General features: G+C 37.4%; 2 protein-coding genes across 7 annotated transcripts in view; one reads left to right on the forward strand and one right to left on the reverse strand.

The window, feature by feature from the left end:
* Positions 1-4: 4 nt before the first annotated feature.
* On the reverse strand, positions 5-7,234 carry nfyba (nuclear transcription factor Y, beta a). Of its 2 annotated transcripts, XM_027151608.2 has the most exons (9): positions 7,209-7,234; positions 6,848-6,890; positions 5,323-5,481; positions 4,457-4,550; positions 2,636-2,769; positions 2,343-2,540; positions 2,181-2,259; positions 1,784-1,863; positions 5-492 (listed from the first exon to the last, which is right to left on the reverse strand). In XM_027151608.2, the coding sequence occupies exons 1-9, from the start codon at positions 7,217-7,219 to the stop codon at positions 460-462; spliced, it is 831 nt and encodes a 276-aa protein (XP_027007409.2). In that variant the 5' UTR covers positions 7,220-7,234; the 3' UTR covers positions 5-459. The 2 variants fall into 2 exon arrangements, with proteins under 2 accessions (XP_027007409.2, XP_027007410.1); XM_027151609.1 differs by lacking the exons at positions 5,323-5,481; positions 6,848-6,890; positions 7,209-7,234 and adding an exon at positions 5,188-5,315.
* Positions 7,235-11,619: 4,385 nt separating this feature from the next.
* The window catches only part of chst11 (carbohydrate (chondroitin 4) sulfotransferase 11), a 49,870-nt gene continuing 34,895 nt past the window's right edge, over positions 11,620-26,594 (forward strand). For 2 of the 5 annotated variants that reach the window (XR_003441300.2, XM_027151646.2), the window contains exon 1: positions 11,621-11,861. Coding sequence is in view for 2 of the 5 variants with exons in the window: in XM_027151646.2 (XP_027007447.1) it covers positions 11,744-11,861 (118 nt within the window). In the remaining 3 variants the exon portion in view is untranslated. Of the gene's footprint in view, positions 11,862-13,197; positions 13,244-26,594 lie in introns of all 5 variants that reach the window. The other 3 variants (XM_047803749.1, XM_047803748.1, XM_027151647.2) reach the window with 3 other exon arrangements.

Raw genomic sequence — 26,594 nt, forward strand, 5'->3', positions numbered from 1 at the left:
CTTATGCATTTCCTTTGTTTTATTTTAAGAATCAACAAGAAACTGACAACCAACATGAAGTTAAATTATCTTACATGATTCAAACAGAAAGCAAATGAGAATCACATTGTGTAAACCCAGTATTAACCCTCCCTACCCTCATATTTGCCCATTCACAAATCTTTAAAAACTAACAAATACATGGGACAGAAAACTTACAAAAATGATTAGCAGTCTTCCCTCAGAGAAAGTGACCTTGGACTGTTTTAAAATTAACACGAATTTTATAACTGTAACAAATGACTGTTGCAGGAATTACAGACATCACTAAGAAAATGTACAAATTCAGACTCTCTGCTAGCAGGTTCTTCTTTTCCTGCTCACAACTCTCAAACCTTTTCCTCCAAAAACCATCGATAAATCTTTACAAGAGTGAGAGAGCAGTCTGTGGACAAGTGCATGGTCTAGAGCTGATCCAGGTCATGAGAACTGGATTTGTTGAACACCAGGGATCTAAATAAAACAAAAAGATGAGTGCAACTATTGTTAAAAAAAAAGACAGCTTGTGTCTAGTCAGTCAAATAGTTCTTAAATGTTCAAATTATTGTTTTTCCCAAAAGTTTAATGTCTTACAATAACAATACAAGAAGGCCTGACAATGCTTTTATCAGTATAAAAGTCCTGGTTATGTATACAATTCAGATTAATAATAGAGCTAGAGGATGACAGACTTTGTAGCTGTGTGAGCAGATTCTCTCTCCCCTTGCACAATGTGGCCATGGAGTGTTTTTAATCAATGCTTTCTAAACTAAATTATGTCAAAGTCTCAGCTGAAAATGATTCACCATTATACTGTCTAGACCAGAGGTCGGCAACTTTAAACACTCAAAGAGCCATTTGGACCTGTTTCCCACAGGAAAAAAAAAACAAACAAACAAAAAAAAACAACACAGGGAGCCACAAAACCCTTGACATCTAAAATGAAGATAACACCTTTATGGAAAGTATAGAAAAAAAAACTGTAGTGTGTTGCATTTAAGAAATCAGTGAACTGCTAAAGAGTAAACGGAACTTTGTTTCTACAGGCAGACAAAAATATTTTGAACAGTTTGAACTAACCTTAACAAAAAAAAAGACTGGGTTGAAGGTTACTTTCAAATAAAATGTTCAATGTCTAATTGAGTCCTCTTCATATTCATGACATCAAAATTTTAACTTGCCGGCTGCAGCAAACCAAGTGTCTGCTTGTGTGTGTCGGATTTCGCAAGACGGTAGTTATGACGCATATTTTGAGCGACAAAAAAATTAAACACGGTTTACATGTGTTTACTACACATGTTACAAGAGCATCATAATCTTAGAATTGCATTTTTTTTAAAAACTAACTAAAATAAAATACATTTAAACTAAATATTTATTTTCAAAATCTACAGGGAGCCGCAGCAGAGGGATGAAATTCATGTGTTGCTGACCCCTGGTCTAGACAGTGATGCATGGTATATTAAATAAAAAAGACAAACTATTTAATCCCTTTGTTTGTAAATTTTGTTGAGCTAAATTAACTCAACAGACCTTGGTTAATATAAATGCTACACTGAGAAAAACAGACACTAACCACATCTGTGTCTTCATCATGGGCGCAGTATTTCCTGCTTATATATCAAGATCGTGTTTCTGATCGACTGGTGATGGTGAAATATTTTATTTCATGTGAAGATTTTGCACTACAGCTATTTTACACACTACAAGTTACAACATACTTTAAAGGCCTGTGGTGCAACCAAAAATCTCCAGCCACACTGACCTGTTGGTATGAAGTGGTGTACACCATAACGTTCTGCTGTTGGCCATCAGTTGTGATCAATCCAGCAGGTAATTGATTTGCTGTCAGACAAAAACAATGGAGTAAAAACACTGAGTATGAAACATTAATGACTATAATAATATACTGTACTTTACAAATCACTGAACTACATTTGCGGCATTATAAAGCTTTGGATGCCTGGGCGCTTTTTAGCCTTATAAGAATTCCAAGTATAACTTAATTTAAACAATAAATCTTACTCTTGGTGTAAAGTAATTGTGGAAAAACAAGCAAGTAAGAATCACATTGCATATTCTTTATATATAAATTTAACTTAGAATAATCACATTAAATGTCAATTATAATGACTGCTTATTTAATAAGATTCAGTACTTACTGAAACTGTCTTCTGTAAGTTCTTCACTCAGGCCTTCTGTGACTGGCACTCCTGAAATTCCCTTTTCACCCTTCATTGCCTAGAAAACATTACAACACTATCTACTCAATAACACGAACAATAAAGAAGTACATAAATACGTGTTTGATGTGTGAACCATACCTCTCTGAACTTCTGCAGGTAAAGTTTGAGCGGCTCCACGTACATATCAAAACCCAGTGTGGACATGGCGAACAGGATATCCTCACCGTTGATAGTCTTTCGCTTCTCTTGATGGCATCTCTCACTGGCTTCCGAAGTGATGAAGCTGATAAACTCGCTCACACACTCCTGTACGCACTCCTTTGCATCTTTTGCAATCTGTGAGCAAAATAACGTGCGATTATTTTAGAAAATCTGCAAAATATTCATGACTTGTGATCATGGGGACATGTGAATGACTGATGGAGACAAACCTTTCCTGTCTGTGGGATGGCGTTCTTCATGATACGGGCTACGTTAGCAATGGGGAGGTAGATATCCTGCTCTCTGAGGTTGTCTTTGCAACCATTTCCATCTTCATGGTCATGAAGACTTTCTTCACCATCATCTAGATACGAAGACAAAATACATTCAAGAATGTTTGCACCAAGAACAAACAGCTCTGATAAACTAAACAGTTCTTCCCTGAGAAATAAATTATGACCATGTCCTCAGATCACTACCAAAACCTTGTTTTGGGTGTAGCTCTTGGTGTTATCTCAGTGCTGTGTGCTTTGAATGTACATTCTCTACTTCAATGAGTATCGTTATAACCTACGCTTAAGAGACCAATATTGTGTCAATATTCACACTTTTTTGGTGACAGGAGACTTGCAGTGTGTAGGGCATCATTTGGGACATGGAATAAACAAAAGCACTCAAATTATCTTCCACCCTGTTTATGCAGCATGGTAACTGGGAATGTTCCTGACAATAAAATTAAACACGAATTACCCTTTGTCTTGTCTTTTTTTTATTTATTTTTTTATCATCAGATATGGCAAAGTATAAACAATAAAAGAATAAAGTCAATCAGGGTCTTGACTTCATGCTTGTGTACGATATGCTCTAGGATCACTAAATACAGATGGTATATGGAAAATTTTAAAAGTAAGTGTAAATTACTATAATCTACACCAACCTAACAAATGCGGTGCTGACTGAGGAATTCTTTTTGCATTTGTGCTCCGAGAAGCTGCACAGAAACTACGCAAGTAGCAACCCCATAGTATTTATTCTCTCATTAATATTAATCTCAAATTTACTTATAATCCACTGGCATAACCTTGGGTGTCCCTGTTTCATATCTTGGTTTATTTTTACCACAATGTGGACAGATTATTCTAGTTACCTTATTCTTTGTATTGATTGTCATATCTTTAAGTTCTCATGTGAACATTAAAATAAAAGCTTTTGGTTATTGTTTTTTTGGGTCAGTTAGAATAGGATATTAGTGGAAATTTTAAAGCAGTGTCAGACTGTATTTTAAGATTATTACATGCCACACTACAATTCTCAAAAAATAAAATCTTGAAGAAAACCAATTACTGTCTGTGTGGAGAAAAAAAAAAGCATCCTCCAAGTAAGATTAAATAATGATCACCTAACAAGAGACCTGTGATTAATAAAAAATTACCACATTTTGCTTCTGTGGAAAATCTCACAAGCAGAAAATTATTAAAGTGGTTTAGGTTGTTGTAATAAGGTTGTTTTTGTCCATTATTGTAGCTGTGGGTTTTGTATAAACAAATGCCACGATGCTAATTGTGGCTTTCAGATAAATCCTTTACTTTAGGCAATAGATAAGCAAAGACCACCAACCTAAAAAAAAACCAACCCAGCAACTTGGAAAAGAACCATTTGAAAGCTAAAAGAGTCGGTTCTTATTAGTGTGCCGAGCCAATTGTTCCGACACGCTGAGCCTCTCTGTGTCGCATTTTGTACTTCCGTAAAAACACTTAAATTAAATGTTCAGTTTACACACAAAAAAAAAATCGAACACACTTCTCGGAACTCAAATTCCGACCAAATCTTGATCTCCCAGCAAAGTCTCTGTAGCAACATGATCTAAACTTTGAGCGACTCGAGATATGAACAGTGAACCGAATCATTTGAAGCTTTGTTTCCTTACATGATTACACTATACATGAAATGTTTGCCAAATATCATAGGCATCGTTTGGTGTGTCTTTAAAATATAATGTCTTAATAAAATATATACATGTATATAATGTATACATCAATTATTAAACTTACCCTCTTGCGTTTGTAGCACATAGTGGCCACCGGTCATATAATCGCCCGTTATAGCCAACTGTGATGTATCGGTGGTTGTGCTGTCTCCGTCCATCTTAAAACAAAACAAACCATTAAATTATTCTCAGAATACGGAGAAGTCATTAAAAACCTCGAGCAAATGTCAACGCTTCTCAAATACGAATGCTAACTAATTAGCAAGAGCGCGCGCATATTCCAGCATAAATACCTCTTTTCGTTAGAATTCAGTAAATACGTACAGATTGAGTTTACACGAAAAAAAATCTCAATACAATTCAGCTTTTCGCCAGTTGGGCATATTTATTTCCTAGTTAAACTACTGTGTGTTCTTTGTTTGGTTTTCAAATTAGCTTGACAACAGCTAAGGCCAGCTAGCTAACAGGAGAACTAGCTCACTAGCCGCGGTTACTGCTGAAATAAGACGCTCAATATAATTGTAATATTTAACAGACTATAATTAAATCACCTCTACATAATCACATACCGGAAAAAACACACAATTCCCTGGTTAGTCAGAGTCCTCACTCGGGGGTATGTTGGTGACATTTTGCCCGGGAGAGTAAATGTAAAGCTTTTACAGAGCACCTTATTTGTGCAGTGTAACGTCGCTAGCTAGCTGCTTGTCCAACAAAGAAATCCGCAGCTCAGGACTGAGTTTGGGCCTTGTGCTTTATGCTGGACTATAATCCCAAACCTGTCCCTAATTAAGCATTATTCTCGACACTTCCTGCTTTCAATCGCACATTCAGATAGACAACAAGCAAAAAAATCCGTCCGAGACGGACATTTTCATTCGAGCTAACGAGAAATCGGTTAGCAATCATTGGCCGAAGCCAGATACAAACCTGCAATGAAGTCCTGGTTGGTTCGCGTCTGCAAACGGCCGTGTGGTTGGACAGAAAATGGCTGCGAAAGGACCAGTCCCAGCGCGGAGAGGCCCGCCATGCTGCACCGCCTACTGCTCCCACTAGAGGCCGAGTCAGGGGCACAACACCGGGGCAGTTCTCATACAACAATGTTTTTATTACACGTTAACACTTGTTCAATTCAGTTTCATTCATATAGCGTTTTAAGCAATATATATTTGCAAAAAGCAGCTGATGAAGCAGCAAATGCTTATGAACCGGGAAAAAAGCAGTGCACTGCCTTTGCTTCTAACTGTGGGGGTTTACTGGTCACCTTTTTTTTTACTTTTAGTACATGTTTAACATAGAAAAATACATGTAGTTTACCGTTTGCACTTCAATGTAAAACAAATTACACTCCCTTCTATACCTTAATTTATTAGTAGCTATGGATAGCCAAAAAGCTAACATGAGCTAACTTCGGTCAGTGCCACGGACACAAGACGTCTGTCTTATGCTCTTCTTTGAATGGTCTAAAGACAGCACTTGCCAAAATAATAATAATAATAAATATAGCTGCAAGCAGTGATTCCGGGGTCAAGTCGATCTGATGCGTTCAGAATATGTAAAATACTGGACTTAACGTGAAAATCTCGTGGCCACTAGGTGGCGCTGTCACGAAACTTTGCGAAATGTCTGTGTGTGTCACTGTGGTGCTGATTCTGATTCTGGTTCTGATATGAGCACCCAAGACATATTGTGTGCCAACCTGCCCCCAAATTGTTTGGACTGGTGGAGCTAGAGGGTTTGATCTAGACACACCAAAGTTGCTATAGTAACTTATAAGACTGGCCTCTACATGTGTGCCAAATTTCATAACTTTCCTACGTACGGTTCTATGGGCTGCCATTGACTTCCCTGGCAGAAGAATAATAAGAAAACACGATAACAATAGGTGTCCACGCCCCTTTGGGGCTTGACCCCTAATAATTATGCTCAATTATCAATCACTGAACAATCAATAACAACCCTTTCTCAAGATAGAATTTAAGTTAAAACCAAATAAAAAATTATTTATAATTTCAATCTTTGGTGTCACCAGATGAGAATGGGTTACATTCTAAGTCTGTTTTTTTCCTCAAGGTTTCTTCCTGACTTCATCTCAGGGAGTTATTTCTTGCCACTGTGACCTCTGGGTTGCTCATAATGGATGATAATGTATGATAATGCCCCTGTCCAGCTCAAAACAACAACAACAGCAACAACAACAACAACAAAGTTCAGGTCAGAACCCTGACCTGAACCCCACTGACTGGAACACTGACTGCACCCCAGTCCTCCTCACTAATGCCGTTATAGCCGAATCTTTCTGTGTAGAATATCTCTCCACATCTCTGTGGGTTTTCTGAGGATTAAGGGTTAATGTCCATGTTCAAGGGTCTGACATTGGCAGCTTGGCAGTGTTGGGATTTGAACTCACATCCTTCTATTTAGTATCCAATGCCTTAACCATTGAACTACCAACCGTGATCTTCTTGTGAGTGTTCCTCATATAGTCTCCAAATCCTCTGTGAACAGGATTAAGCAGTTACTCATAAGATGAGAAGATGAATAAACAAATTACAGATTTATTACTTAAAATTATTAAGTATTGCACTTAATATACACCCATCTATGTATTGATTTGTAGGTGATGCATACTGTATGTATGTTTACTACACACAATGATTCGAAAGGCAAGCAGTAATAAAGCATGACCTGTTTAATCATTTGATTTCTCATAAATCAAATTCCAATAAGATTAATGTGACTACTCTGGTTTTGGAAGTTATGAAACCATGAAAAATTTCTCATTCCTGCTGATCCTGCTACAGTATCACTCTTACCTTTCTGTCATTGCCAGTGGCCCATGTTACTATTAATTCCTTTTTTTCTTCTCTCTTCCACCCTCACTCCCTCATCCTCTCCGTGGTGATTTCTTTCTGAGTGGAAACACATGTAGAAACGTATAAAATTGAATTTATGGTAATAAAACAAGCAGCCCAGAGTAGCTGAGACCAGCGAATATAAGACAGTGTTCTTATTCTATGTTTTATGTCTCCCACTCCCTAGTACCCTTGTATGTCATATTTGCAATATGTTGTGTCTCTCTTTCCCAAAGGAACCATATACAGGGAATTTACTGGAGCTGTTGTTTCTTGGGCCCTAACAACAGCTCTGTGTTTATAATAATTTTGCTATAATATTCTCCAAGTCCAATTATTAACACCCTGAGGGGAAATCCTCTGCAGTAATAATGTAAAATGTTAATACTAATAAACAGGAGTGGACTTAAAACTAAAGGTTAAAGGTTTTAGAATCTATGGCTCCTTAAAAGTTATATATTTTTAATTATTAATGTAATAATATTTCTGATTTTAGTTCAGAGTCTGTGACTTTCTATATTCGTTGGCTCATGTTCTGTGCATCATGCTGTATGTGACTGCTAATTAGCCTAATCCCACTTGTGGTCAGGAGGTCCGGTCAGTAAACCATTCATGTAAGCAGATCTTTTCTTTCTTTATTTGATGCAAAATAATATAAATGGAAGAAAGCAAACCAAGAATTTAGCTCTATAAATCTTTTAACTCAGTTAAGAGTTTTTTTAACAGCTTCAATTTTTTAAAGTTATAATGTATTATGTTTTACAGTTACAAATAATAAGCAGTTTAACGTTCACGGGACTGTTGCCAACCTCCCTGGACATCTGACCCCAGATTGAACAGAAGGATAGTCGTATGGTAGACAAAAATCCAAGGAAAATTTCCCACTGGATACAAGCTGAATTCCAAGGTCAGGTTTTATCAATGTCCGATTGCACCATCTAATGCTTTTCATGTGACAGTGGGCTCGATGGAAGACTCAGGAGGAGTGCTTCTGCTTCTTAATTCTGAAAGGAATGACTTTTGGGCTTATGAAACAAAGCTTTTGGCTAGTCATATCAACTCTGTGTTCACAGATGAATAATTAATGTTTTAAAGAAAGGACACTATCCATACTGTGAAACCGACAGGAGTGACTGTTGACAATTTGTAAAAATTTGCATACAATAATTTGTATTACAGTGTGATCCAGGTCAAATAATTTTGCTCAGCCATTTGCAAAGATTAGCTAAGATACGAGATTTTATTGAAGCAATTGCAAATGTCAGGAGAAGCAGAGCATACAGACCATGAGACTGGGTCCAAGCAGAGAAATGTTGAAGTGGGCAAACTTCCATCAGCTCATATGGTTTCAATGACCACCTTAGTGGACACCTTGATGGCCTCTATGGATTTAGAACATGCTGAGCATTTTGACACATTGTTTGATCAGTGTGTGAAGTGTTCAGCATCTACAATGAGGAGCTGTACTTCATTGAGCACCAAGAGAGCCATCAAATATATACCGCATGGTCCGGCACATAATCACACCCAGCACAACACTAGACTTTGCAGACTGTAGAAAATGATAAAACAAAATATGTTACCTCATACAGCTTTAAATTGAATTTATTTTTCCAGCTTTTAAATATTTGAGGTCGTAAAATCCCAGAGTCCACAGCTTACTGGACCACTGGCAGTCTCAAACATTGAAATGAGTAAGTATACAATCATAAGCATGTATTATATATAACATATAAATAACCTAACTAGAAGCACCCAAGCATGACTAAGAACACAGCATTCTGAAGTGGCCTTAATCTGAATCCTATCAAACATCCATGTAAAGAAATCTAGCCTTTAAACTTTTTGTAATTTTTTTTGCTCATGGAACAGATATGGTGGTTTTATGGGCATAAAGTGTTTTGATAAACCCCACTGGCTCTCCCTTTAACTTGTGTTAGAATTTCTCTGCTGCAGTTCAAACGTCTGACCAGCAGATGTCGCGCCTTTATAGTGTTTTGAGCTATTTTTATCTAGTCAAGTCTAAAAACTTTCTCTGTGTAAACAGACGTATCCAACCTTCTACACACACACAGGAAGACATTTGTGCGAATACCAAATAAGTAAAGACTAAGTTTACTTCATTTATCTTTTATTTAGAAAAGTACTTAAAATTGGAATATCTTGTTCCTATCAGATATACTTATAACTTTATAACTTATAACTTATAACTTTATAACTTATAACATATTTATTTAAATCGTGTTTATACACTTTTATTAGACTGTACAGTACACATATGGAATGAACTCTGTATTATAATTATGTACCAATAAACGGTGAGAGTCACACAAATCACACAAAATGTCTGGATAATTTAATTTATTTGCATACACAGCTAGTATATTGTGGTGCCTTGATTTGTAAAGTTGTAGTTTTGTTACAGAAAATTGATTTTGTGATTAGAAGCAGAGTTTTTCCAATGAAACACATTTAAGGTGTAATATTTATTGTTGCACTTTAATATGTATTGTTGATATTGTGTAATATTCAATATGTTTCTTATTTTCTTGTATATGTGTGGTTATAAAATAGCTTTGTGATTATTTATTGTCTCTGTTTTAGTCGTTTTATTTTATTTTATTTATTTATTTTTGTTTTTGGTAATATTAAGAGTCTGGTTCAATCGCTGCTCTCGTGCTGTACGGACGAGCCCATACTCTAACCAGTGGGGGGAGTTTGTGACCGTGTCCCCTGTGATTCAGAGTAGAATAGTTCACGCCAGGGAAGACGCTATGCTTAGAGTTGCCAGATTGTGGCAAAAGTCTTTGAGGTGTTATGCATTTAACTCTTTCATGTACTGCCAAAAAATATGCTTTTTACAAGAATATATGTACCTTAAATTGTTTACAAGATTATTTTAGAACATTTAAATTTAATAAGAAGTCTAATTTATTAGCTAAAAGTGGTTTGAACCAAAATTGATTTGCTGAATAAAAGCATTTTAATCTGTAAATGATCAGATCTGGGGGGCTATATGTAAATGAGTTTTTGATGGCACAACATGTACACATCTGTGTAATAATTTCTTCAATTGCATCTCTATATTGATTTAAGCAATATTGCATGAGAAACTGTGTGTCTATACCAAATATTTGCAAAGTGTGATTCAGCACAAGGCACTCAAGCCAACAGGTTTATTTTCTTCTCTTATTTGTAAGTTTAAATAAAAAAGTTAACTAGCTGTTTTTTTTAAGATTAAGTAACAATTAAGTTTATGTCACTGATTAAAATAATTTACATTCCCGTATGAAAATAGGTAAACAGAAAAATATTTTTATTTTTATTTTGTTTATTTTTTGTATTTTAACTGTATCATGTTAATTGTCCTGATTTTCAAAAGCGCACAACATATACAATTTTGAGTACTAATTTCTTCACTGAATGATTCACTGAGGCAGGAATGAATTTAATTACACATTCTTAATAAATTGTTGACATATTAGAGTTTTACATTATGACAGGATTGTAGTCTTTTGCTCAGACCTTTTTTAAAGTATTTAAAGTTTCAGTTCTAAGTTGCTTTAAAAATAAATAACGTATCCTTTAAAGTTATCGAACTGAGTTCCTTTACATGACTAAAAGAAAATTGATAGAGAGAGAGAGAGAGAGAGAGAGAGAGAGAGAGAGAGAGAAAGAGAGCACGACAGAGAGACAAGGAGAGAGAGATAGACAGAGAGAGAGAGAGAGAGAGAGAGAGAGAGACATTATTTATGCCTAGAGTAAAGCAGCCTGATGTTATAAAGTAAACTGTGAAAAAAGTTATTTTACTTTTATAATTAAAGTTTGTATGTAAAATCTCTGTGTTGTTAAAAGTGAAGAACTCACTAAAGAAAGTCACTTTACTTTTAAAGAAACATCAAGTAGCACAAACTTACTTTGACAACACAGAAGTTTATAGAAGGGGTAAATGCAAGCTGCATACATTTACCAATGGGCAAAAATGGAGTAGTATAGCTATTAATAAAATCGAGTTATGATGAGAGCACTTTTACAAACAATACTCATATGAGATGGGGTGTAAAAGATAGTGTATACACACACACACACACACACACACACACACACACACACACACACACACACACACACACACACACACACACACACACACAACCATATGAAGGTTGGTTTCACACACACACACACACACACACACACACACACACACACACACACACACACACACACACACACACACACACAATTTACTAACAATTCGTTTTCCCATGGTCCTGATAATGATATGGATCCGGATATCCTTATTTGGGTATCGTATTCACCTCACACTCGGTGAATCTCTTTTGCTGGATTTAGTTCACATCTGGCAACCCGGTTTCTTGCCTAGTGAGCAGCGCGAGCACAGCAGCATCAGCATCAGCAGATCGCGGCTCACACACACACGCACACACACCGGTGCTCTGTCTCAGTGTCCCTCTCTTCCTCTCCGCCGAGCCATGAAACAGATGCTGTTCGACCTGATGAGGATGAGCAGGATTTGCCGGATGGTCCTCGCCACATGTTTGGGATCTTTTATCCTGGTCATCTTTTATTTCCAAAGTATGTTCCAGCCAGGTAGGACCCTTATGCCATTTTGTAGACGCGTCCATTAACGATGTTTAAAATTCCTTTCTGGCTAAAAGTCACGTTTGTGACGTCTGTTGTGGTGGAACGTGAAATAATGTTGGAGAGAAAATAATTAAAGAAACCAGATCAGACAAAGCGGAGGCGCGCGTGCACAATGACAGGGAGCGCGAGGCTGTGAGACAGCTGTGTGTGTTAGGGTTAGGTCGTATCTTACCTTTGTACAACCTTTCTAAACGACTAAATACGGCACACTGAGTTGCATCAGAGCTTTGCAGCCTTTTCAGTCACTCTCACATTCTTACATTCCTTCTGTTGAGTTGAGGCCGGACAGCGGAGGGTTGTGTGTGTTTGTGTGTGTGTGTGTGTGTGTGTGTGTGTGTGTGTGTGTGTGTGTGTGTGTGTGTGTGTGTGTCCGTTACATATAAACAAACAGATAATTGTTGAAACCCGGCGTGCACGCGCCACATTTCGGGATGCTCACCATGCACGAATTCCCATTAATATGTCTAGCATTTTTTGTTAGAGGGGACGAGAAATGCTGCTCAAATGCGCGTGCACCAGTTTGTGCTGCTTCCCAAAGCGCAAGCTATCGCGATGTAACTATGGTAACCTATGGCGACAATATTATTTAAAGCCGTTTCGCTTTCATTAGATTGAACCAAACAGTGGAGACAAAACTTTCCCCACAGTTTCTATAGGCGCGCGCTCCTGCCTTTGTACAGTAGGAAGTTGTACAGTCAGACAGACCATCAGACAGACGATGTGTTAGACACTTAGAGTCAGACATGATGCAAATTCGAGAAGCAGAAATAAAAGAGAGCAACAAGCTTCCCGACGCTGTGGAAGCGGTGAGTCATCGACACAGCTCTTAAAGTAACCCTTGTCATGTAAAAATACATAAAATCAGTGTTAAGCGCTGGTCTTGAGGACCCCCTTTCCTGCACAGTTTGACAATGTTCCTACATGCTTCATCCAGGTGATGAGCTGATTAATGAGCAGGATCAGGTAACCTCAGACTGTGCAGAGCAGCACAGGAGTTCAGAGATCCTGATGCTGAATAATGAATTGTTTAATCTTCTGTGCTCTTCTTGAAATGCAAAGCTCCCAAAAGCCTCATACACTTGCAGCAAAATCAACTAACTTGATTCTCACAGTACCATTTTTGACATCGATATTATGCCACGGATGAAAATCGTGCATCGGATAAAAAAAATATTTGTTTACATTTTATTATATATTATATTATTGACCAGCCTTTGGGTGTGAGTTGAGATTGGTCAATAATAGAATATATTCAATAATATTTGTATTTGTTTTATAACAGCAGCAACAACAACAACAAAGACAACATGCCGAAAACAAAAAACAAAGTAAGTAGGAAAAAAGGGGCGGCCACATGACTTGAATGTTTAAATAAAGTACAAAGGAGAAAGATAGATTGCAAATCTTAAAATTGTACTGTCATGTAAATTTTGGAAGAAGGGGCCGCAGACTTTAATGTAAGATCTGTTGCGACATTCCGATCTCTTCATGACATCATCATGTATCAAATGTATTGTCAGAGCCGTATCACATAATCTAACATGGAGAGCACAATATCACACAGTTTGTTACAGAATTAAAAAAAAAATCATCTTACCCAGTGTGAAAACCAGAATTAGATAGATTGCTAACGAACTGCTTGTAAATTTGTCCTATTTAGAAACGAGTGGGATTTTATTATCAGGTTTCGTTTGCATCGTTCTATTCTCAGGGATTTTTTTAACAGCAGCCAAGCCTAAGGAAATAACATGACATTTTGGAAAACAACTTTACGAAGATCTTTACAGAACATTTGCTAAGTTATCTACTGTAGCAAGTTAAACACCCAGATTTGGAGGTAAAATTTATATATCCAGTAATCTCCTAATCACACCAATTTTAAAATTATGTGCTGCTGATAAATTGCTTATACATATCACTGTCAGATTAATTTTACAGAAGTACTGAAAAAGACTGTTTTGTGCTGTGTTAACAACTTTGATACGGCAATCAATATCTTTCGGACCATTCATCCAACAGAAGTTAACTGTTTTTACAGATCAGATTCTGGGCTCATGAATAGTTTAATCACATGCTTTCAGAAGAGAGGTTGCTAATGTGAGAAATGTACTCTCGTGGAAGTAATAAACAAATGTACAAAGATTACAGGCAGGACATATACTATAAAAGCTGTGTGTGTGTGTGTGTGTGTGTGTGTGTGTGTGTGTGTGTGTGTGTGTGTGTGTGTGTGTGTGTTTAATATCTCAATATCTGAAAATAACTTACAAATCTGTGATATTTACCATGTTAACTCTTTCGTACAAAGGTTTTTGATTCTCCTGCACATGTTCAGTTGACACTGCATGAGATTTCATTTAAAATGCATGTTATATTTTAAGCAAAACCAATACTAAGAACTTTGGTACATACAGTATTTGAAAGATTCTTTATGCTCAATTTGTTGCTAATTGAATTTGTAAAGAAAAAGATATTATGCATGTAAATACACTGGATGTCTCCGAATTTTATACCATACTGTGATCCAAGATGGCATGGATGAGTCCAGACACTGTCACATCTGCTCTGCAAGATGTGAGATTTGAATAATCCGAATGCTCCTGTGTGGTTGTTTTGTGATCTTGCGCACCTCCTTATACCTATTGTTAATATTGTCTGTATTGTCAGGTTTTTTTTGTTAATGCAAAATAATCTTCTGAGCCACCACACTGAAAGTTACTGAACTTTTAAACCTGTTGATACCTGTTAACAAAATTTGCACACAGACCAGAAAGGTTCAAAGATCCAACCAGGCCAACCAGTTATTCCTGTAAGTTAGAAGACAAGAAAGAGAACAAACTCTTTCAATAATCCCACTGTAGCACATAAATGGTAAACAAAAATCACAAAGCATGCAGTGTGGTGTGAGCAGGTTCAGAGATGGTGGAGGAGTAAACCCTAAAAACTTGCACTTCCAAAAACTCACATGTGGTTAATTTCTCCTTTATAATAAAGATGACATAATGCTAGTTTTCTGAAACCTTGAATATTACCCAGTATTGATACTAATCCGATATTTCTGGGGGGGTTTAACTGAGTAATTTAGCTTTCAAAAATTAAATTAAGTCCTCAAAAAGATTACAACCATGATGATTTACAAGTAAATGTTTCCAGTTACAATTTCTGTTATATTTTTGACATGTTTTTCTTTTCCGTGTGTCACTGTTTCTGTTTCTAAAGTTTTCCTAGGTGGCTTCACACACTCACTATAAGCCCTAGTGCAAGTGTTTACATTTCTCATTTTTAGTTTTGTTTTACAAAAGATGAACCAAAGACACACACACAAACACACACACACACACACAAACACACACACACACACACACACACACACACACACACACACACACACACACACACACACACACACACATTGTCACTGTACCAAGTGGCCTCAGTGCACTCGAATGTGCATGGCAGCTAGGGATATGGAGCGGAGTGACAAGGCTGACCTTATTTGTTCAGCCGTGTGTATGTCTTCACTACCAAGCCAGGGAGAAGAAGAAACAGAGAGGCAGAGTTTGGAGGTAAAGAAATGGTCAGTGGTCAGTTAAGGAATGTATTGGTTGATCTCGAAATTCCTCAGGTTTCCCAAACAGGAGGGGCACATACACTATGGAGACATGTAACTGTGAAGCAGTGAAGCCTTTCTGATCTTAACGGCATGGAGACAAGTGATTTGTTCATGCATGCAGTTTGAGCAGTGAGCTAAGACCAGCATGTATGAACAAGGCTAGATTCTAAGCAGAGGAAGTGGCTTACAAATGAGCGTTCTCTGTGTGCAATTCTATGTGTGTGTGTGTGTGTGTGTGTGTGTGTGTGTGTGTGTGTGTGTGTGTGTGTGTGTGTGTATGTGTGCTGTCTGTTTGTGATGCTGTATTTAGCATGTGCACATTTAGGATATCCTGCTTGCATGATAATCCTCTCCTGCTGAGAGAGATTGGCATGAGTAATGTCTGTTTTGGCTTTTAAAGCCAATCCTCTCATTGTATTTCACAGAAAGAGGGACAATAGAGAGTGTGTGTGGGAGAAGGACAGTCCTTGTTGTACATACGGTGTGTTGTGTGGAGTCATGTGCAGTGGTGTTTGGGCAACAGCCAGAGGCAATTCCACTGAGGCCTGGCTGACTTATTCAGGTTGATAGACTGAGATGGCTGGAATTCATTACCGGTAGCTGGTAGCACAAGCGGAAAAACGACACACAATCACGTACACACACACACACACACACACACACACACACACACACACACACACACACACACACACACACACACACACACACACACATACACACAGAGTATAGAAATGTAACTAAAGGTGATTAAACCTCAAATTAAATCTCATACTCAATCCAGAACATTCTGACAGAGACTGACTGATGTCTTGAAATAGCAGAGCTGTTATTATAGCATATGTTATGGCTGCCAATTGTTCTTCAGTGTCCTAGCATGGCTGTTCCTTCAAACAAACAGTACACAAAAAGCCTTAAAATTTAGAAGTGTGGAAAATTATAAGGTTCCAAAAACAGAAACACGTGCGAATGTGAAGAACATTTTAAATATTGGTTTATTGCTTAGGTGCAGTTGAAATATGCCAGAGTCTATACAATACATGTTCTGAGAATGTATGTATCTTTCAAAGCACATAGTACACAAATAATTATGTTAAATTGAATCATGATGGTGAAATGTTGGATTTTGTGACGGCTTGAATTGTTTCCTGAAGAATCACAGATTGAAACCTTGTGAGGTTTATACCCCCCTTTACACAAGATGTTTCCTTGTCAGATATTCCAGATATATATGCTTGTAGACACAATTATTCATTCCCTCTTGAGATCATCTCCACCCCCACCCAAACCGGCTTTGCTCCTCTAAAATCTGCATGTGTGTTTGAAATAAAGTGTTTACAGATGTCTGGGGTTTCTTGTGAAACTCATTAGACTCATTACTCTGGATGAGTCTGATGGTGACGAACCGCCCATGTCATTAGCCAAACAACACCTTCCTAAATGACATGAAGTTTCCAGATTCATCGAATAAGCAATTTATTAGTCATTATGTTTCTGTCTTTTACCATATGCGATGCAGGATTTACAGCCGTCTTTCGGGGGAAATAGACTTTCAGTCATATTTTTACAGCAGACTGGTTTTATTGGTGAAAAAAAAAAGTGTAATGGTGATAAGAATAAATGTAGTCCAGAGTCAGCATAATTGCAGCCAAAAATTCAGTACAGACAATTGAAAGGAAATATACTGTACTAAATAAAATCACTATTTGATTTGAAAGATTTTATCGAGAGGTTCTGTGCATTTAAGGTGAATACTAGAGAGTGTTAGTGATGTAAGAAAGTGATCTCACAAATGTAGAATATGATATTAAAACAGTTCTACACTTCTTTTTCTCCTCCTGCAGTAAACCTTTTGTGTGTCTCCACCTTGATATCCCAGACCTCAAAGTGTAGCTAGCTGGCGTTCAAATATAAACAGGAAAATGGATGGGTTAATCTCTTTTCTGATCGTAGCAGATGGCGAACAATATAATGCAATTAAACAAATCTGATTCATTTTGACAGTTACATATGGAATCAGAATGATGTCTTCAGTGATCATTTATGACCATCATCATAGTGTGATTATTGCACAGAACAGAAGCAAAGAAAAGAAGCATGCCAATTTACTACAGAATCGCTGTATGTTTATGTTAACTTCTGTTAACAAATGCTGCAATCCTACTACACAGTTATAGTGGTGTAACATTGCCTCAACTTGGTTACAGTTGACAATACTGGCTTTATCAACGGATTCGATATGATTTTCAGATTATTTTGTTCAAAATTTAATTGAAAAAAAAAATTAAGAACGGAAAGAATTCTTTTTTTTTACTTCTGAATACTAAACAGCACAAAACAATATGATTTTTTTTCTGTTTAAAACCATGAATAAATCCAACATCGCTTTCATCGGTTTATCAAATATGTGAATGTACAAAATCTTTGCTACACTCTGGGAAAGATGATGAATTATTGTGATTGTGAATGATCGATTGTGAATCTTAAGCCCTATTCGGACGGGATTAGTTTTATGTGGGGACGTTGGGGTAAATTAATTATTACCAGAGCTTCTCAGTGATGTTAGTCCTGTCCGAATGTGCCATCTCGGTAATCATTACGGACAATGTCCTTAATGAAAAGATCTTCTGTAAAAAGGTCCGGAAAAATTACCTCAGGTAATACTATTCGGATGGGATTAGTATTACCTGAGGTAATTTTTTCGGACATTTTACGGTAAAATTCCGTAATTTCCTGTTTAAAAGTTTTTGGTACGTTTTGCAAGCATGGAGGCGCTTGAAGAAGCATCCGGTTGCGTTGTAGGTGGTGGGCCAACTCTGTGGCAAACCTCCAGTGTTTTCCGCATACCATTTAAAGCAAAAAGAAGATCGAAACCACTCATTAGAGGCACAAAACTTATTTTATTTTATTTAGAAAAATATTTTCTTGTAGTTAACATTTGATCCAGTTTCGTGTTTTTCCTGTTGGCGCCATGTTGTCTGTTTGCACACGTGATAACAGGAAGCAATGACATACGCACATGACGACAAGGAGGTTACTGTGGTGCGTAAAGCGAGTTACCCCTAATTGACTTCCCCTGCCATTTGGTGTAGGTTGGTGCTGTTAAAAAAAACCTGAAGAGCTCTTTTTAACTGTTATAATGTGGTTGTGTAACTGAAAAAAAAATGATACTGCATGCTGGTTGTTGTGATATGGAGCTTCTGAAGTGTAGATTCTCCACATAGGGATGTTATCAGTTGTCCAGCATGCTCTATTAAATCTCTGGGTTGCACATATTCTATGATTCTGTGGTTTAAACTGCTAAATATGACTGAATGAATGGAATGAATATGATAGATGCATAACTAAAAGAATGTTTATTTCCGTAATGTAAATCAGACATTTTTACGACGTACATTGACATATTTTTGTATAACACCAACAAACTAACCTGCTGGGAATGTTCCTGTAATGTGGTTCCATGGTTTCCTAACAGAAAGTTTGGCAAATAAGTATTAATTTTGTAACTACAAAACAGTCCAGAAATGTTCCTCCTATTTAAAAGTCATGAGAATTTTATTGGAGCATTCTCTGAATTATAAATCACAACAAAATGCAAATGTTGTTGCAAATTTCTGTAAAGAAAGCTTTCCTGAAAATCAAAAGGGACGTAAACGTGTCTAGGGACAACAAGCCGGGTTTAAAGTCAAGGATACCTAATGATGACCATAGTATTCAAGGAAACTAAAAAGCTAAACACGTATTAGTATGAAATTTAGTATTGTCAACATGTTTAAATTCGTGGAGTTGCACCAGTTTTTTTTCTTATGTAAATATTTTACAGCCTTACAAGGATTTTTTTAAAACAGCTAACATTTTTTTTCTAGAATGCATATGGTTAAAAGAGTTGAATAATCTACTCTTGAATCACAAATTGAGTAACATACGTATTTTAATGTCTTGTCTAATGAAATACAACCATTTCTTCTTGACAGTTGAGCACTCAGAACAATTGTCAAGTGTTAACACAGCTGATTTTCATTATCTTCCTCCTTTTTCCTGTGTTAATTAAGCTCATGAGCTCAGGGAATTCATTTCAGGATTGGGCTTTGGCTTTGGGCCTCAGGTGTTCACTGACTCACAAACCACAGGTACTGAACATCCAAGAGAATTACAATTCAGAACTTTATGCTGTTCGATTTCTCTCCCCTGCGCTGGTGGTATGTGTATAGCAATAATGAGCTTGCAGCTGTTATCTGTGCCTTGCTGTGTCAGCGTTATCCCGCACATTGTGGGCTCATTACGCTGTCCATTCAGAAACTCTGCATGCTCAAGTGCTTATTGATAAGCATTGATTTGGCTCTCACAGCGTACCACTAGGTTGCTAACAGATTGTTATGGAGTTCAATTATGACCAAACTGCTTCCTGTTTGTGAGCACTTGACTTCTAAGATATCCTCTATGCATCAATCAAGGATCGAAGCCCACATGTGTGACCTAAAATCTATTTTAATATTTTATATAATTATATATATTTCTTCCAATACATGGGCTCATTTAATTTTTGTGAGAAAGCAATTTCTTACTGTAGTACTTTATAGTGAAGAATAGCTCAAATCCTTTTTTCCCAAAAGTGCATGACTCAGTCTTTACCAAACAAGTTAATTAGACGGGGAAGATATCTTACCTGGAGTTGCTTTTAACTGGTCGTTTTTAGGGAGCTGAGAAATGGTGTAATTTTCCAGAACTAAAATCTGATAAGTCTGGTACACATCGAAAATAAAGGCATTATTATAGAAGTTACCATTGCTGCACTTCATATACCGTAAAGAAGGATCTTCTAAACTGGGCCAAATGCAATAACCCAGGAGCTATGAAGTGTTATAAACACATGCACCTTCATCATTCACACACACACACACACACACACACACACACACACACACACACACACACACACACACACACACACACACACACACACACACACACAATCCTCTTCCACCTGTTATATTGCATAAAACAATATAGCAGATCCAAAGTTGTGCTTATATCTTAAGTACTGGTGATAAAGTCTAGATAATTTCCTTTATTCTGTACTTCAATGGTTATCGTTGCCAGCCACACTGATCATCTGTTTAACGCACACATGTGGACACCATTAAAAATAATAATGGGAGCTGTATAGGAAAGATTTTGGACAGGACTGATGTGAATCAGATTGAACTCAGACTTTACTCTTTATGCAGAAAATAAAGAGGATGGCTTTAATAATCTCCCTCACACTCTCATTGTGTCTTGGTGTTTCCTATTGTGCTTGTGTGAATTTGAAAACCTGCATGTTAGTGGACCACAGGGAAACCAGTCTGACACTTCAACTCACTGGAGCTGAGCAGGAAGGCTTGTCTCATTACTATGGCTCTGTCTACCTTTTTCTTTAGGGCTCTTTGTGAGTGTGTATGTGTGTGTATGTGTGTGTGTCTGTGCGTGTGTCTCATTGCGCATGTGTTTTTGGGTCTGTTTCTATTTTTTGGAAGTAATCAGCCATGTTTTAGTGCTTGATAAACCACTGTAGTAGCTGATCAAAAGGTATTTTTATGTTTTTGTTTTTTTAAAAGACTGAGAGGAGACAAAAGAAAAAGTCTGAGACAAGACAAAAGAGAAAATCTGAGAGGAGACAAAAGAGAAAGTGAAGACAATATGAAAGAAATACTGAAAGCATCACCATGGAAACTAGGGTGTATTATGTGTATTATGTTCGGGGGTGGGGTGTGTGCGTCCGAGCATGTGTACTGTACATGTACTGTACACGTGAGTCTTTTCTATGAATGTGCGTTCTTTTACTCTTTTTCTGGAGAACCACACTAATTGTTTTTTTTTTTTACTAGAATTCCTCACTCACTTGTTTTTAAATCCATTTAAGTGGATGTTCTATCATCGATTTCATAAAAAGATCTATTTGTAACTGAAGATGGCAATTCCTAAAGCCCTTTATAGAGTTCGTAGCCACAAAGAAAATTCTTCATGACCCAAAAAATGAAACAAGGTTCTGTTTTAGGCCCACTATTGTTCTGGCTTTATATGCAGACTCTTAAACATGCAATTTGTCGCATATACAGAATTTATCAGGAGCACAGTTGCATAAAAAAAGAAAGTCTAAAACATACAGGAGAAAGTAAGATAGTAACCTCTAACTTTTAAGTGCTCAGAAAACAGACGTTGTAAGTTGACATGCAAATCTGATTGCTGATTTCCTAGAGCTTAATGGCTATTTAGTGAAATGAAAAACTGAATAGCAGCATAAGATGTATGCTTTCTTTGCTGATATAGTTCATTACTCTTGATGACTCCCTATTATATTAAATACCTTACTGCAATATCATACTGTTTGCTTACTAAATAATGGAGACTGTCTGTAGTACTTTGATGCATGGCTTAAGTGGCATCACAGCACAGTTTCAGCCTCCCAGCGAGCAGACACGCACAGCCTTTCTTTGCATTTACATTTAGGCAAAGTCAATACACCTGGACACACCTTACTCAAGGGTTTGTTGATTCCTCTGTGGTATTTCCCTCAATGGTGCAAGCTGCTCTGTTCTCTCATCAACAACAAAGGGATGTGCCCTTTTCTATTATGCTAACAACATTCTGCTCTCAGCAAAAAATGAACAGATTTGCAAAGATCAATCATTGGTCCTCCTTTTGTATCTGGCTTTAAATCAATCCTTGCAAAGCTCCAGTTCTGGCTCCCACTGGTGCATTACCTGGGATTTATACTTACCCAAGGTGAACGGCGCTTCTACTCAGATCGTGTAAGAGCTTTGTTGAAGTTTCTCCTCCAACAACACAATGAGTCAATTACAATCATTTTCCCCTTATTGTTTCTCCTTAATTTGGTCTTGTCAATTCCCACCCACTAGCTTCCTCCCCTAACACATGTAGGAGGGCGAAGCAAACACATTCTGACACTGAGATACATGAAACTCTTTTTGTCATAGGGCAGCATACCACATGTACGTAGAGGAAATCATTATCTGCATTCCCTATATACCATCCCTCCCATCTAGAGAGAAATTTTAGTAGACCAATTTTAGTTCCTTGGCTCCTGGATGCAGATGCTCTTTATAAAAATGTCTAAATCTCCTGGGCAACAACCTTTTTGTGTGTCATTTTGGGTCCATAATGGATGATACGCTTTACATGGGATGCACTTATTTCGGGGATTTCATATAACAGATATTGCGTCATCGGGCAGGCGTGGCCTATTTGATAATCTAACCCTAACCCTAACCGTAGCTTTTGTTTGTTTATTTGTTTTCGAAAATAGCTTAACTGTAAGATAATAAAGCATAATAGATATAAAATATACAATCTACCTGTATGACTGTCTTGAAAGAGGGCGTTTTCCCAAGACCTCCAGAAACCTGCCCACCCATGGAAACGAAACCCCTGGAATTTAGTGAATGCCTGCTTCACGTGGAGTCAGTGCAAGTACCATGTGGATTTTGCATAGGAATGTTTCTTAGACAGTAAATGCAATTGTAAATATTGTCTGTAAATATTGAATATAGAGGTCCAATTATCAGTATTACAAGAGTACTATATATAATGGCACTGAGATATTTCACTGTTTCTATCACTCTGGTTGTCTGTCTTTGCCATGTAAACGCACAATTCACAACATACTACTTATCAACATATTCAGCAGACTTTAAATAGGTAAGCTCAACAGATGAAGCTGCAAATCAATATGAGCAACAGGCTATCAGTGACTGTGATTTCTCTAGGATTTACTTTCTTTTACGGAGCAAAAATAACCAAACAATTGTAAATATTGTGCCTGACTTTTTGTCTTTCAAAGCATTCAATTCTCTTCTTTATAAAATCTGACTGATAATTAAACAGTAGCTCGGACCTACGCCCAAGATTGATTTGTTTAAGAATTCATGATACAAAAACAGGTTCTTTCATTTCTCTTAATTTACTGTTAAACTGGTAGTGTTGTGACAACGTGTATGCAGTGTTGGTCAGGTCAGCTGACAAAAAGTTATATTTCCCTTTTTTTAAAAGCCACAAGCTGCCACTGCAGCAGACCATGATTTAAGAAGGAAGAAAAGAAGAGTTCATCCTATTATTACCCCAGACTTATTCAAACTATGCTGTCTGCCTGCTAAGTTCCGCATTGCTTAGAAAGTATGGCTTATGGTGCTTTAAATGCTTTAACTTGGGCATACTGTAGTTTGGTGGTCAAGTAGCATAACTTGTTCAAACTACTACTTTGCTTAGTTCCAAGGATCAGTCACAGCTTAGCTAGTGGTAGATATTTCCATTTACATTTATGGCAATTGGCAGACATCTTTATCCAGAGTGACTTACAAAAGTGCTTTGAAGTCTCTATCAATGAATAAATTAACACTGATCTCTACATTACAGACTTAGGATAGCATCAACCTGAAACTTTGGGAGTTTTTTTAAATACATTAAAACAAACAGAAACGATAAGCGATAGATTAAGTGTTTTAGGAAGAGGCTGGTCTTCGCCTGTCGTTTGTGTGTGTGTGTGTGGGGGGGGGTGTGGGTGTGGGTGTGGGTGTGTAAGCACAGTCTTTACTTCTAGCAGTCTTTACTTCCAACGTTCTGCTTTTACTTGGTGGCTATGTGTCCTTTTAAAGTTTTCAGACAACAGAACATTGCCACATTTAGAGCTCTCGGTAGTCAGTGCCGGATTTAAAACATCCTCTGCATAACAAGCTGCTGTTATTTGACTCGAGTGAATGTGTATAAAGAACAAGAACCATGTGCCCTTTGGCACACAGCTCTCCATATGTGGCTATTCGCGTGTGTGTGTGTGTGCGTCTGACTCTGTGCTGTGTAACTGCTGTCACTTCCCCCACCAGCTATTTTAAGAGCTCACTTTTGTACAGTTCATACTCACTCTGTAATTTTGTGGTGTGTGTATGCGTGCATGTCTTTTTCACCATGACATTTTTCTTCTGTCTGTAACTATGCGTACAGTATACTGTATGTTTGCTGGTTGACACAGGAATATGAAAAATGGCAGACGACATACAAACCCACAATGCTAAGATATATCTAATGTCTCAAATGTATTAGGACATGATCAGTTTTTTTATGTTTAAATATATACATGTACATTGTGTGTATGCTTGTGTGTGTGTCTGTGTGTGTGTGTATGTGTACTTTCACCACCGTATTTCTTTTGATCTGAAGGCATGTTTGTTCACAAAAAAAATCTCCAGGAACCCATATTCTGAGAGTTGATGATTTGGGAGCATAATCTAAAAGCTTCTTGTGTTCTTATTCTGGACAGATCTTGTAGAGTGATGGCTCAATGCTGGGCATGAAATCTCATTATGTTACCTAATCTCATACATTTTAAACACTGGTGCAAACTGTCTACCTAAACAATAGGAGAAACTACTTCCCGCTACGTTTCAGGGAATATTTCCTCATGACTGTCGCCGCTGGCTTGCTCATTAGGGATCTAATCTACATCTGGATTTGTCTGCTTTGTGACTGTGTGTAGTTAAAGATGCTGTGCAAATATATATGAATGAGGGAACTAACATAAATAAACCATCGGTGCGTCATTCATGAGTTCCACTCTCTAGTATGTGTGTTTTGTTGCCGGGTTTGTCATTTTTCTTTACTGATGCCTACAGCAGTAGATGACATTGACATCAGTTCATGTCCTCATGCAAGTTCCCATGGCAACTGCCTCTGTGGCATTGAAGGGTGGGCTTGGGGGAGTGTGTGGGTGCGTGTGCATGTCTCTCATTCTGTATCTGTGTGTTGTTCGAAGGAAGTGATGATTTATTATTCTGACTTTTTTAGTTTGTTCCAACAGAGACACCTGGAGGCCATGTCATGTGCACCAGGTTCAAGGATAGAAATGTGTATATTACACTATGGTGTTGCTGAACTTGAATCATAAAGTGTTGATGAATTTTCTACAACAGCATCTCTGACAGTTCCAGGAATAATTCAGATCACAGGAAACCTTTAAGAACACCACAGTTCAATTGATAAAAATACACCACTTTCCTATTTTCCTTGGTGAAGAAAACCTCCTTAACAACAATTGGCCTGATCCAGTTTACTATGCAGAAGGAAGGCATGTCTGTGTTGAAGTCAAAAAACAGACTTCACCTGACTATATAAGGAGGGCTTACCACAAGAAAACCATTAGTAAGTCTTAGCACAGGAAGAACAGTTTAACATTTACAGAAAAAAAATAAAAGCTGTACAGATCTGGAATAACATCCTATGGGCAGATGAGACAAAGGTCAACTGTGTACTAGAATGGTTGAAAAATAAGAGCATGGATAGGGGAAGGACCTCCTCATGAGCCAAATAATACCACCTCAAGATGCTGTGAGTGTGTCTAGCTGCAAACGGAGCTGGTTCATTTGTATTTATCTATGATGCGATGGTTGACTATGCTATGTCATCTGCTCACATTTTGCCGATTGATTCACAGTACAAATAGACTATGTCCAGGAGCATATATCAAAAGCGACCCAATACTTTTTTATAAGACACTGAAGTGGAATGTTCTGGACAAGTCAATAATCTGAATCTAGGTGAGCTGCATTTCACTTGCTGAAGTCAAACATCCCCAAGACGAAGCAGGAAATGAAGACAGGTGCAGTAAAAGCCTGGCAGAGCATCATCAGAGAGGAAACCCAGAACCTGTTGAGGTCTGTTGGTTCTAGACTGCAAAGTAAGAAATAATCATTTTAATAAATATAAAACCTGTTGCAATTCCTACACTGTTTCCCATTTGTATATGAATGCAAAATAAAGCTGAAAGGCTGCACTTAGAGCTCAAATACAACACTAAAATAACAATAACTTTGTCAATATCCAAATATTTATGGACCTGACTGTATGTAATCTAATATTCTACTGTGTTCTACTGCACTTTCTTTAGCTCATGCTAAATTCTGCCTTCCCAGGGAGCAGTAACGGTATTTTCCAGTGGTAATAACCTATAAAGTTATGAATCAGTGTTAAAAGTCTCAGGATTTCTGGGTTGAACAGCAGGCTGTTTGGTTTCTTGTACATTT

Source organism: Tachysurus fulvidraco, chromosome 19 (genome assembly GCF_022655615.1).
Source record: "Tachysurus fulvidraco isolate hzauxx_2018 chromosome 19, HZAU_PFXX_2.0, whole genome shotgun sequence".
NCBI classification, from domain to species: Eukaryota; Metazoa; Chordata; class Actinopteri; order Siluriformes; family Bagridae; genus Tachysurus; species Tachysurus fulvidraco.